General features: G+C 36.6%; 1 protein-coding gene across 3 annotated transcripts in view; it reads right to left on the bottom strand.

Moving 5' to 3' along the window:
• CDC73 (cell division cycle 73) overlaps window positions 1–13583 on the bottom strand; it is a 174379-nt gene that overhangs the window by 30927 nt on the left and 129869 nt on the right. For all 3 annotated transcript variants that reach the window (XR_004375155.1, XM_032791044.1, XM_032791045.2), the window contains exons 11-13: window positions 13387–13444; window positions 9933–9968; window positions 9649–9736 (exon numbers count right to left, since the gene is read on the bottom strand). Coding sequence is in view for 2 of the 3 variants with exons in the window: in XM_032791044.1 (XP_032646935.1) it covers window positions 9649–9736; window positions 9933–9968; window positions 13387–13444 (182 nt within the window). In the remaining variant the exon portion in view is untranslated. The remainder of the gene's footprint in view (window positions 1–9648; window positions 9737–9932; window positions 9969–13386; window positions 13445–13583) is intronic.

Raw genomic sequence — 13583 nt, forward strand, 5'->3', positions numbered from 1 at the left:
ATGTTAAGCCCACAGGAAATGTTAACACTGAATTAAGATCTCATCACAAGTCATATTTGGAGCCCTATGGCAGCCATTGCGTGTTGATCTGCTGATGCAATCTGTCCGTAAAATCCAGTGGATCTGGGCACTGGGAAATCCTCTGGTGACAACAATCACAGCAGCTTTTAACACTTGGCACACAGTTCCTGGCCCCCAGTGTAAAGAGATGACTGAGAGGCCCTTACATTCAGGGTTGTGGGAGCCAGGTGCAAATTAGGAGCATCTTTTTTCAGCAAGCACTAGCCTGTTCAGTCCCTGGTAGCCCTGGACTTAAAGCCACCACTGTCTTCCCTACACCCTCAGGCCAGCATCAATCACATCTCTGCACATCATAGGATTTGATCCCAATATTCCAAATTGTTCCCTAAAAATAAGCCATTAACCATAATACATCTTTCAAACTATAGTTGGGCCCAAATGATTGGTCAATTCACCAGTCAACCATTGGTGAAATTGTCCACCACCACCAAAAGTGGTGAAATATTTTCAAGTATTAATTTGTTAGAAGTGTAACAAAAGACAGTAAGACTATGGCCTCAACTAGGATTAGTATTTATACCTAATTAAAAAAAAAAACACAAACAAAAACACACCTTACTTAACTGAGTTTTTTCAACTCAGAAGAATGTGAAACAATGAAATGAAGTTCTAAAAAATAAAAAATTCTTAGTATTGTTAGGTTAGCATTTAAATGTGAACACTATTCAGGACTGAACTGATACAAAAAAAAAGCAAAATGAAATAAAACAGAAAAACACAGCAACTATAAAAGAAAAAATATTTGAATTTGTGCTCGGTAGGAAGTAGGCCAATTCAAGCTTCTTGCTTTTCATTATTATTTGTTACCATCCTCAGCTGCTTCATCTATATCATTGTTATCAAATTTAATCAGTATCTCCTTCTTCCTGCTCATCTAATGAAGTCAAAATGTTGATGTTGTAAAAAACAAGTTTGCGTGGTGAAATAGTGATGGATTCCCAATAGGAATCTTATCACTAACCGTTTTTAAAACAATCCATGGAACAAAGCCAAACTTTGCAACACTGAACTTGAAAGTAAAACCAACCTAGTGGATTTTCATTGTACAGAGAAATCCAAGAGGAAAGCAAACAGTGTATACATAGTAAAATTGCCTCATTTTAAATTAATTAATTAACAGCATAGGACTTTCTGAATGCAAGATACCTTTAGTTTAAGGGTTCAGCTACACCATATGGTCACACAATATGGTTCCATGTGGTAATGAAATGGGGTATTATATTGAAAATGCTATGTTAGAAGAATTTTATGGTGGCCAACTCAAGCACTCAAAATTTACAAAAGGACAGTGAAACCTTAATTCAGACTCCTTGAAAGAATGCATACGGCAGTTTTGCCCATCATCGTGTAGGAAATCCAGTATTCCAAACCCTAAGGATGCCAAAATCTTGAATGATGCTGTCCAAAATTTTAATTTGTCTTAAAACTTATGAGATTTAAAAAAAATAATAAATGTTGGGTTCATTTAATCTTTTGTTTGTGAGCCTTTATAGTTCACCTTTTCAAAATTCTTTCCCTAATCACGAGGGTCAGGAACTTTTTTCTTTTTTTTTTTAAATTAAACAAAATCTGAGATTCTTACATAACATGACTGCAGGAATTGATACTAGGAAACATTGCCAAATATTGTGAAACTTGACATCTCAAGAGTTGGCAACACTCAAAGTTGGTGGCCGCGCCAGAAACAGATTCTAGCTTTCCTGGGTATTCGTCCAGCCCTTTAAATGCAGAACAAGATTATTTTCTTGGTATACTCTGCCTCATATACTATCCAGCCTGTGCACTGATGGAGGCAGGATTCCTGCAAATCAAATGTGTGATCAAATTAAAGTAATTACAGACTGTATACAGAAATTTATATCCGATTGCAGTAACCAGATTCTCATATGGATGGTAATCCAAAGGTCACATTTGCAAATTCAGTTTAGAGGTATCACAGACAGCCACACTTAGACTTTAAATGTATTGTATGGTAAACTGAAATCCATTTAGAAGACAAACATTGTCTCTCTCTCACACTCTGTTGCTGTACTGTACAATAGTGATCACAGTTATTAAATTACTACAAGTTAAAGATCTGTGACAGACCCAATGTGTGGTTGAAGCACCATTCTTAATTCTACTTTTTAGGCCTAAACATTTCTGTGTTTAACAACTCACTTCAAAATTATTTTATTGACAGCTCCCCCACAGTTGACAGTCAGCTGGAGGCTGTGCTATATAATTAATGCCTAATTAAAAGCCTCCTCAATGGCTGTAACCCCTAGCTTACATTAGCTTCAACTCAATTTTGCTTTAATGTAAAACTCTGAGTCGTCTCCAATTCATTCCTCCAAGAAACCCACAATGTAGCCTTAATATTCTCAACTACAAGAGAAGAGAAATTAATGGACAAGAGATACTATACAAAGAACAGAAGAAAAGATGACAATCAAAAAGGTATGCAGGAAAAATTTAGATCAGACACATAAAAGCAGTAGATGAATAATTGATATCCTGCAGAATGTTTCATACAAACACTGTTGAATTCCAAGCGTTTATAGCAATGCAACCACCATTTTCAAAATCTGATAAAAAAGCAAAATAAAATGTGTCAAGTGCATGTCAATTAACTTGACACATTAGTTTTCAGTAACCTTTACCCAGGCTTTCCAGGAAAGTAGCATAAAACATGTTTCCAGTTATATTTTGAAACAGTGACAAAAGTTAGTCAGTCCAAGAATCTACAGCTTTAAATTCCTTAAACTTTCATAGCTACGTAAGATATGCGCTACGTCAGTGTGGTCCATGCAGAAAGCTGCAACTCTTATATAGACGCCAACTTGAAATCTAATTTTTTAAAAATTAGTTACAGATACTATACCTTCCCCAAAACCCCACACACATTTTTGAGACTTTAAAAATCTCATTTCTCTCAGCTCTTACTGTCTGAAATACATTTCAGGCAAAAGAGGTAAATAACCACAGGGGAAAATCAGTTACACTGAGTATATATGAAGCCTTCTCAGATGCACAAAACAAACAACTAAAACACACAGAAAAGTTTGTTTTTTTTTAATCTCTGTTACTAACAGCTAAAATGTTACTTGGACTGGAAGTGAGTAATACATTTTTAAAGTGAAGTGTGATGTTTAAGCTGACAACCACTTTAAAACACTAAGGGTTGGGAAGTAGCATATACCTACAGCCCTGTGCTTGGGACAATGTTGGAATTATTAATATTTGAAATTATTAATATGGAAACCAAACACTAATTTAACCATAAATTCCTTTATTAAATCTAAAGGATTTATATAATTGCTTTAAACATGCTTGAAGAACCTAAATAATAAGCAATTTACTACATCCAAACAGTAACAAAAAACATTTATAAGCATTTGATGAAGATACTTGCAAATTTAAACCCAGGATGCTTAGACTCTCAGTGGTCGGCTCCAACGTGATCAGGAAGGTATAAGCAGTTTACCCTTTAAGAGTTTCCTTTTTACATCCTTTAACAAAGAGATGGCATTGCCAATTACTGACTTCAGCTAAAAATCAATTTGAGACAGTTCACTTTCATTTCCAGTCTTAATCCAGGTGCGATTTATAATCTCCTATCTCACCAAGGCCTCCTCCCCTCCTTCTTGCTGACCAGCAGTTTGTCTTTTGCATCTGGGTTCACACAAGCTCTACATTTTGATGCAATAATGGTATGTATGGTGGGAAAGGCCATGTTGGCTCATTTTAAGGCTGATCTCTTTTGTCTTATTCAAAACCATCTGCAGTCACCCCTATTGGTCAGAGGCCTTCTTTTTAGAAGTGTCCCCTTATCTTATGAGTTCTTCTTTGAACCAGACATACTTCCTATTTCACTCCTTCTGGCCTTTTAATTCACTATTTTCAAGGCCTTCCTTCTACTTGCATGTCAGGGCCTTTTTTTACAACGCGTTTCCTTAAAATAACCGTAATTCTTTAATTTTCTATATGTGTTACAGAGAGCATGGTGAGGGACCACTTTATATAAGATGCAGGAGGCACTGTGCTTTAGGATAGTTTAATGCTTCCAGAACTACACTGTAGCCTTGGCTTGACACAAGTAATTAAACATAGGGGGGAGGTTTCATTTTTTGAAAGACAGGATTAGGGAGGTAACTAAATCAGCAGGCTACAAGCGGAATGTTTGTGCTAAATTAAGTAAATTGGTCAGCAAGCCAAAAGACAGAATATCTGAGCTAGCTAAGATACGAGAGGAAACCCCAAGGGAACCTTTTACTAAAAACAAGAAAATAATGGACAAAAGTTGAGAGCACAAAGATGAGATAAAGAGTAAAGCTGAACATGGACAGGGCATGGACAAAGTATGCTGCACAGGGAGATTGGTTCCAGCAAAGTAGCCAAGTCAGACCCAAAACATGTGATGCAATGTGTAGTGAATGATGTGTAAGTGTATATTACGGCATGGGGTATCTGTAACTTCGGATGTGTGTAGCCAAGTCCCCCTCCCTAACATATGTGCCATCATTCCCTTCCTTGCCAACTACTACACTTAGTCCAATTTGTGTACTTCAGAGAGCAATGCTATTACATGACAAATAAGCAAACTTTGCATGTGTAGTATATGCACCCCTACATTTGAGTCTGATCAACTCAGCATGGCTTTGCTTTATGCCAAATAAAAGAGCCTGAGCGACAAGACTGGAGTCAAACTGAGTTCTTGGGGAACCAAGTGGAAGAGATCTCGGAGGCTACTCCAACAGCCACTGCCAATGCTAGATAAGGAAGAGGAAACAGTAAAGACTGTGATGGCTCTACCCTCTTTTCCTCACCTTCTTCACAGAAGGTAAGGGCAGCAGCAGAGGCTTTGCGATCTTGGGACTTTTGCCCTCCGTTAGGGGGTGGAGCACTCTTCCCCTACAAGACTGATTTCCAAAACAAAGTATGCACAGGGCCACATACACCTGTTTTGGAGTGGACCTGAAAACTGACTATTGAAGAATGCAAGTTGCATTCTCACAAAAACCTGGTACTTGCATCCCACTTTGAAAAGACTTAAAAGCAGGCAGCTATGATTAGGTCTCATATTATCATGACCATACTTTTATAAAATATACAACACATTTGCCTGCCTACAAAATGTTAAATACATCTACACTAGACTTGACAAAATAAGTGAACAAGTGCACCAAATCTGTATGCACAAATTATTGTAAGCGAAAATGTATCTTTTCTTTTTTCATGCAAGTATTGCTGGGCTGATGCATCCACAATTTTGATAACTAGTTCCACATTTATTATTTTAGTATGACTAGGACCTCAGCTCACTACAATAGTGGGTGCAGTATAAGAATCTAAATAAGAGCAGGATGAGGCCAGGGATGATATATACTCACCAAAGAGAAAACTGAAGGAAAATATTAAGTTACTAGCTAGAGCGGGGTCCAGAATGATTTTGTACTTTTTACTTTAAAAAAATAGTGTCAGGACAGTCCTTTTCTAATAAATCATTTTTGGTAGGAACTGAAACTGGAACTGTAAACTGCCATACTGTCCATAGCATTATGCATTTGAATTCTATGGTTTCCTACAATTTAAAAAAAAAAAAAAACTACAGATGCTTCTGTCTGCAAATGGAATGCCGGCATATGAGAAGATGTCCAAGGTAGGTTGGTTTTCAGTATGCAGACTACACACAAAAATGATGCATATTTTACATATACAAGATCAATTTTAACTCCATTTTATTGTAAGTTTAAATGATTCAGCTTTAAGTACAAGAAGTAAAACTAAAATTAGTTCTAAAATAAAGACTTGGACAGGATCCATTCGTATGATGACCAAATATGAAAGGTCTAGCCAAATACTGCTGTCCTTACAAACAAACTTTACCAAAAACAAAAAAAAAAAATCTGAATACTGGATAATACACTGGGTCCTTTTAGGATTATCTACAAATATACAGTTGTGAGCACTGTTGACTACAGCTTGCAATTGACAAACTTATGTTCGGCCATCCAACGTATTGAAAGTCTAACTGTTTTAAAGTTCAGAGACATAAGGTGAGAGACGCATCTTGTGTTTCTAATAATCTGAGATCAACACAGCTACAATATCACGGTAAACGTGTTTTAAAGTTTGACCATTAATGATTAATGACCCCTTTATGATTTTTCAGTTTTTCCTCTTAGTTTCTTTTTGTAAAACTAATCAATAAAAAGTTGACTCTTCATATCTATTCCAAATCCATCACTCCAAAAATTGGCACCCAAAGTGGTAACATAAATAAGCATTGTGTTTTATACACAAACTTTTATGAATAAAGAGACTGAAATTAATACATATTCATTAATTCGTACTTCAACTGGCAATGCCACTCACATTCTTACAAAAACCTAGCACTTTTAGGTCTCATATTACCATGATGGTACTTTTATAAAATACACCACTATACATTTACTAGTTTACAAATTGTCAAATAAAACTCAATTAAACTTGAAAAAATAAGTGAGCAAAGGACATTTTATAATGCATTATCCTTGAGACTTACATCCAACTTGTTCACTTAACAGCAAATTTGTAAAGTCTGATAAGCCACACTGTCTCTCTTGGTCATTAGCGTGAATTAGTGCACTTGTACTGTAACTAGAAATCACTTCAAAGGCCTTGTTTACACTAGGACTTTAACACAGATTGAAATGGAATGGAAACTACTGCTATTTGTGAATTATGGTGCTTCTCATCACAGAATCCCAGAGACTGATAGACCAGAGGCCAGTTATGATTCTTCAGGAGTCTACATGCTGGGCATATATACTTTTTATACTGCCATTTATTACTCCTTCTATAGTTGATGCTGTGCATACTCAATCCTCCATTATAATATATGCACTCTCTTTCCCTTCCTTGCCAGCTATTACACTTTAGTCCAAATTTTTTACTTCAAAGTGCAGTGCTAAAATTACATGATGGCAACTAAACATTTTTTAGTGAATTATGTCAGTGTTAGCATCAAAATTAACATAATGGTTACACACTATGGTCTTCAATTTGCATCTTGCTAATACAATTTTAGTTTTACTTCTGCTCTATATATCCTGTGGCAAAACGTAGCTTCCAGACATTCTTTAGCATTAGCAGTTCCCAACACAGAAAAAAATGAGTTAGAAAGCTGCCATGTGTAATATTTATGGGTAGCAAATTGAAAAAATTAAGTACTTGGAACTTATACATAAGCAGGTGTCCTTTATTATTTCTTCTACAGAGACATGCTCTCCACAAAGAATAAAAATTAAGCATTGCTAATAGGTGACTACAACATGTGTCTCCAGGTGTCCCTCATGAACAGTTACAGCTCTGATAAGTGTGTCCAAATAGATTTCTTGAAAATTAATGAAGTATTTGCACCAGTAACATCCTTCTTGTTTTTAATTACTATTATAATTATGTTACCCTTCCCATTTTTCATTTGTTTATGCAAAGCCACCAACTAAACATTTTTCAATAACTTAGCGTGTACAGTTACACTATCAGCTAAAAGATGGAATTTAAAAGGACAACCCTGGCTAGCGACATGTACATGCTCCCCAGAAAACAAGCAACAACTATGGAATTAAACTCCCCAACCAACACTAATGTACATTAACACTCAACATAATCACCTTTAAAAGAGTTACTATGATTCACAAGCATTATGTGGGAGGAGAGGCTGATTAAAACTATTAACTAGAGCAGCATTTTAAGTAGTCATTGACTACTGAAATTAAAGCATATTATTGTCCTGTGTGAAAACAGTGTTTTGGTTAGGTTATCTGTATTAAAATATATTCAAAAGGAAGCAAATATATGCCACTGTTGCCACAATTGGTCATCTATTAATTCAATTGTGACAGAGATGGTTACTATGGGTGATGACTGCAACTCTGACATGGCACTGGATTTGGAAGAGAACACTAAAATGCAATAAAAACTACAAAGACAAAAGAAAGTTATGTAAATGAAGATTACATTCCCAGACATAAAGGTTAGTTTATAGTTAAAGGTATTAAATACAGACGAATATTAAACTGTTAAAAATTAAACTGTTTTCTTGAATCTTTTTCTTCCACTTCCAGGTTACAGAATTTACCTTCTCCCTCAATCGGATTTTTTTTTGGTCTCTTTTACACACGCTAAACCTGTGTTTAACCTCTCCCATAAACCTTCACTTCCTTCACTTCTGTAGGAAGCAGACTGTGCTACAGTGGTCAGATTACTCTGAGGGCTTGTTTACTCAGAAAAGTTGAATCATTTTACCTATACTGGTACAGTTAAAGTGGTACAACTACCCCAGTGCGTACACAATTATACCTGGGCAAAAGTGCTTCATACTGATTAGCTATTTCCATACACTATATAAGACACCTTTTACCAGTATAACTGGATCCAGATTAAAGATTGTATGGTATAATTTTTTTCCATTAAAATTGCACCCTCTCTAACCAAAATATTTTTTTACCAAAACAGTATAAGTTTTTAGTCCAGGTCCTAGGCTCAGAAAATCCACAGAATATTTCTGCTGCTTTACAGGAATTTCTATACGTTCATTGCAATGAGCACATACTCCGAGCGCACCTTCAATGCCAACTACTTCAATTCAGCATAAACTAATTCATGTCCAGTTTTTTTTGGTGAGCAATGAGATTGGGTATATTTGGAGTTCAGACACCTCAAAGTGCACAATTTAGCATCAAAAGATCCTAGGGCAACAACTTGCCAAGTTTCAGCAAGTAAAAAAAAAAATCACTTTTAAAGATCACAGCGTATAATTTACAAAGGGCTCCATTAATGAAGTGTTAACTGTGGGGGAAGAAATGTCCTTTTCATTTTTTGAGTAGTTCCTATCAAGTCAATTTATTTATGAGAATACATTTCTAAGCAATGATTACTACTTCTTTTAGACCCACAGAAGTAATGGCTGGTGAGAAATACGCAACTTTGCACATTATGATTTACTGATCTATTACATTTTTAACCAGAAGAGTAGTTAGTTATACTGGAATAGCAGTTGGTTCAGCAATGCTGAGTTTGATTTTAGACTGGCAGTTGGGTATGCTTCTTTAAGAAACAGCTATCATAATGCTATAGCATCATGGTTTGCAGGGTATCAAAATGATGGAAGTATTAGTTCAACAGTATTTCTATGTGCTAATTTACTTTGCTATAAATATTTCAAGTTCTTGCTTTATTTATATTTTTCAGTAACACGTGAACTCACTCATTCTTTGTGTGAAGTGCAAGTCATTCCCTATTTAGCAATGATTTAGAGAATGGATAAAATTTACCATTTAAAAACAAAAGAGCAAAAAGATCTGCCTTTAGACATTACATATTTAGTTGGTTCAGAGGTCACCATTCTTGCAAATAACATTCATATTAATACTTTTACCTACTACTTCAAGGATGTCTATGCCTTCTTAAAATCTGGACTGTAAAATTAAAATTCAGTTGTCAGAAGGTAATAGATACTGCTTCTTGAATAATTACTAGTCTGGCTATATCTTTGTATCTGAAGATAATCTTTTATAAAGCATTATTTAGTCAACTACTTACTTTAAATCCTGCAGAAGGTCTTTCGCATTAAGCATAGTTATTAAAGAAGTTGTAGCCGCTGGAATAATGATTATGGGAGTTCGAGATCCTGTACAGAGAGAATACAAAAAGGCAAATATTTTAACAAAATGGAATAAAAAATTGTATCACTTGCCTTATAGATCAAAATTGGGAAAGAATATCAAAATCCTCTGTTTTTAGCCTTCTCCATTCAGGATAAAAATGTATATTTACATGAAGGTTTGCCTTTATAAAAGGGGCTTGCATAGATAGAAGTAACTCACCTTTTTTCTGGTTTGGAGGTGGTCTTGCTTGGGAAACTGTAAAACATAAAATATTAATGATTGACATATAAATACAAATGCTTATCATTTACCACTCATAGGAGTAACTATGTACCAAGGTGAACAAAGGATTCACAATTGGTACTTGGAGGATAAACATTTTTGGTATTAATAAAATAATCCTGAAACAGTTAAATTCACTTAGGTCAAAAAGTTTACTGAAACTAATCCATACACTTCTCTTGCCCGTTCCCATCTGATACCAACAACACACCACACACTAAGGATTTTCAATGGCAAAAAGGTGCATGGATATTTCATTGTGCATGATGTGGGACTGAGTTGAGGATCTATGCATGAAGAAAATCTTCACAGAGCCTCATCCTCTTACTAGTGGTAGTGGTGGCAAATGGCAGTATGAAAACTTGGCTGCCCTTTAATTCACTGAGTTCACAATTGCCAAATTTGAATGTCAGGGCACATTCAGTGTCTCCAACAATGTGAATTAGGCGAGCTCCTCAGATATCAGGTACAATAAAGCATAGCAGCCCTCAGGCTGAAAAGATGACCAGAAATCATCAAGAAGATTTAACAACTGCATTATGGTAGAAATCCCTACAATAGATGAGGAACATATTCCCTAAGTTTGGACACAGGGTTCTCTCTTCTTGTTTTCAGGATTCCAAGTTCAGTGAGCTGCTCACATGGGAGGTATTCCAGTTCAGTTGTGGAGTTATTTCATGGCTAAAAAATGAATGCAGCCATGGCTCACTTTAAACAAATAACCTGGTAAAATCAGACAGAGACCCACTATGAAAGTGACTAACTGACAACAGGTATGCAACTCTAAGGCTAAAGGATTGCTTCTCTTACGAGAGCAAGCGATTGTTCCAACGCCGCCACGGACAGGAAGAAGGAACTGGATGGGGGTGGGCCACCGGGGGTATATATGCACAGCGTAGTGGTGCCACTCTGGAGGGGGCCCTGCTGGGAGCCGCTAAGGGAAAGCTTCCAATGTTCACGCACGCACACACCTAATGTGTAATGGATGTGAACAAGCACCTGAAGAACTATTATATACAACAAAAGCACTATGAAAAATTCTAAAATTTATACAAAAAAATCTGAAATGATACGTCTCCAGCTCAAGTGTGACAAAATACTTTTATTTGATGGACCAAGCAAACATTCCCATTCTGTAAAAGGACAAAATTCCCTTCAGACATATTCCTGATACCTGCTCTGGTATTAGTCCAATATTTTAGAGGATGAGGAAACAAAGTGTCGCAGGATGGGCATGATACGAAACCATTTTGGAGCAAAAATCCAAGAGACATACTTGCTCCAGATCTTTAATACCTCTGTTCTTAATTCTGTTTGCACCTTACAATAGATGGAAGGCTAGCTAGGGGGCAACATCAACATAACCTTTTTTAATATACAAATACACAGGTCTGTCAGTTAACACATGTGAAATTTCATCCAGCAGTGTAGCCATGTTGATGACAGTGGTTTATCCATTTAGATTTCTGCTCTTGATATTTCTACCCTTTTCATATCCTTGTTTGTCAGTTCCAAATACATTCATATTCTCAACAGCCCTAGTGAGATAAATATGATAGACAGGGTGACCTTTCTAGCACTGAAACAACTGGGAAGATAAAAAAAGGACAAAAAAGGATATAAAACAATTTAGATTATTCAATACTTAATAGACTTTCATGGGGAAACTATTTTACAAAAGCAAATCTTTAAGCATTACTTTCACTAAAAAGATTCCAAGGAATTAACAAGGTATATACTCACAACATCTGGTGATCTACCCAGACCACACAAAGCAGCAGTATTATTTTTTGCTTTAGCAACATCACTATTCACTGCTTAGTGAAAAGCTTAAAGAGCATCACTAAATTTATTTGACAAAGCTATGAAAAAATTCTTGCATAACACTTCCCAAAACAATATGGCCTTTGCAAACATCTTCACGGTTTCTACACCTGACCAAGTTCTGTAAACAAATTTCCCCCAATCTTTCAAAATTTACCAGTTTTAACAGTCCACTTTTCTGAACGTGTGTATTTAACGTGAGCAAATCAACGACCACCGCATTATGCTAAATCACTAGGGAATATCACAGATTACAAGATTAAAAGGGGAGAAGAGAAAATTAATATTGCACTCCTTGGGGTATTCTGCACCAAAAAACTTAAAAATTCTATGCATAATGTTTTAAAATTCTTCAAATTGTATTTGTCAAAAACAACACTACATAACCATAACAGTTTCAATTATTTTGGTAATGTATTTCAAAACACCTGTCATCAAGTAGGTCTGTAACAATACAGACAAATTTTCCCCCAGGAATAGAGAGTTAAGGAAACCTCTATGACAACGCAGTTCCTATTTCTCTGCCTCCTTCCCCTCACCAAAGCCCAGCTGGGGGGGGAGTGTGTGGGGGGAAGGGAGAGACCCAAAAGCCCAGACGTGCCCCTCCCCGATAGCCAGTAAACCTCCCCCGAGAGCCCAGCCATGGGGCCTGCCCAGCCCAGACACTCACCCCCTTTCCTCGCTCCCTGCCCCTGCTCCCCACCTGAGTCCAGAGGGAGAAACATCCTAATACATGGTCCCAAGGTTGCACGAAATTTCCTATACACTGCTTTCTCCTTCCCTCAGAACATGCTGGGAACTGCAGCGGCCAGGAACCCTCTAGCTCCCTCCTCCTCCCCCCAGCAGTGTCTTCTATGTGTGAGCTGGGCTCTGCCAGGTCCCCTAGGGGTGGCTAGCAGCACACATTTGTACCAGTCACCAGATTTTTCCTAGATCTAACAGGTGTAGTGATACTGCAACTTTGTCAGGGAAGTAATGGGATATAGAATGACTGCTTGATTTCAACATTTTAACTGCCAGTCTCAAGAAACTACAGAATAGAAATTCAACACTACACACTATTTCAATGCTGGTATTAAGTATTTGGAGAAAGTATAAAGCATAGAGGTTTCTTGCTTTAATGGTTCACAAGAAATCAGCTGTTAAATTCAACTCAAAATTGAAATGAAACACTCCCACACACAAACTCAAATACCTTAAGTTTTGGGCACCAGTAGTTCTTGAATTGCTCGGTCTAGAAATAAAAGTTTTCTGGTGTGCCAAAGTTGGGTTTAAAAGCATTCCAACAGTATATGATATTTGATTCTAGCCCTGGTAGTTCACAAGAAATCAGATTGCAAAATTGCCACTAGTCCATCAACCTAGCAGTGCTATTTCTGCACTAGTTCAGGGTGAGCATAGCTAATCTCAGACCTTGGACCACTGCGATGATAATATGTTAATACACAGTGGCTATATACTTCCAATACATATCTTAACAAAAGGTATTAGGATTTTAGCTACAGTCTTGTCCTAACTCAAAATGCATTCACTCCAAATAATATACAAATAAAGTAATACTGTTCACCTGGTCTTGGCACAGGCTGCGCTGCTGGAGTTTGAGTTTTCCGGGCAGAAGCACCTTCCTTTAAAAAGAGAAAAAAAAAGAGTTAACATTTACAGAAATAGCTTTTCTCTGATTCAGATTCCCTTTCAGTTACATGTAAAACAGCTTTTTAATGATGATTAGGACATAACATATTCTAACAACTAAATATTGAAGAA

The sequence above is a fragment of the Chelonoidis abingdonii genome, chromosome 7 (assembly GCF_003597395.2).
Source record: "Chelonoidis abingdonii isolate Lonesome George chromosome 7, CheloAbing_2.0, whole genome shotgun sequence".
In the NCBI taxonomy this organism is placed as follows: domain Eukaryota; kingdom Metazoa; phylum Chordata; order Testudines; family Testudinidae; genus Chelonoidis; species Chelonoidis abingdonii.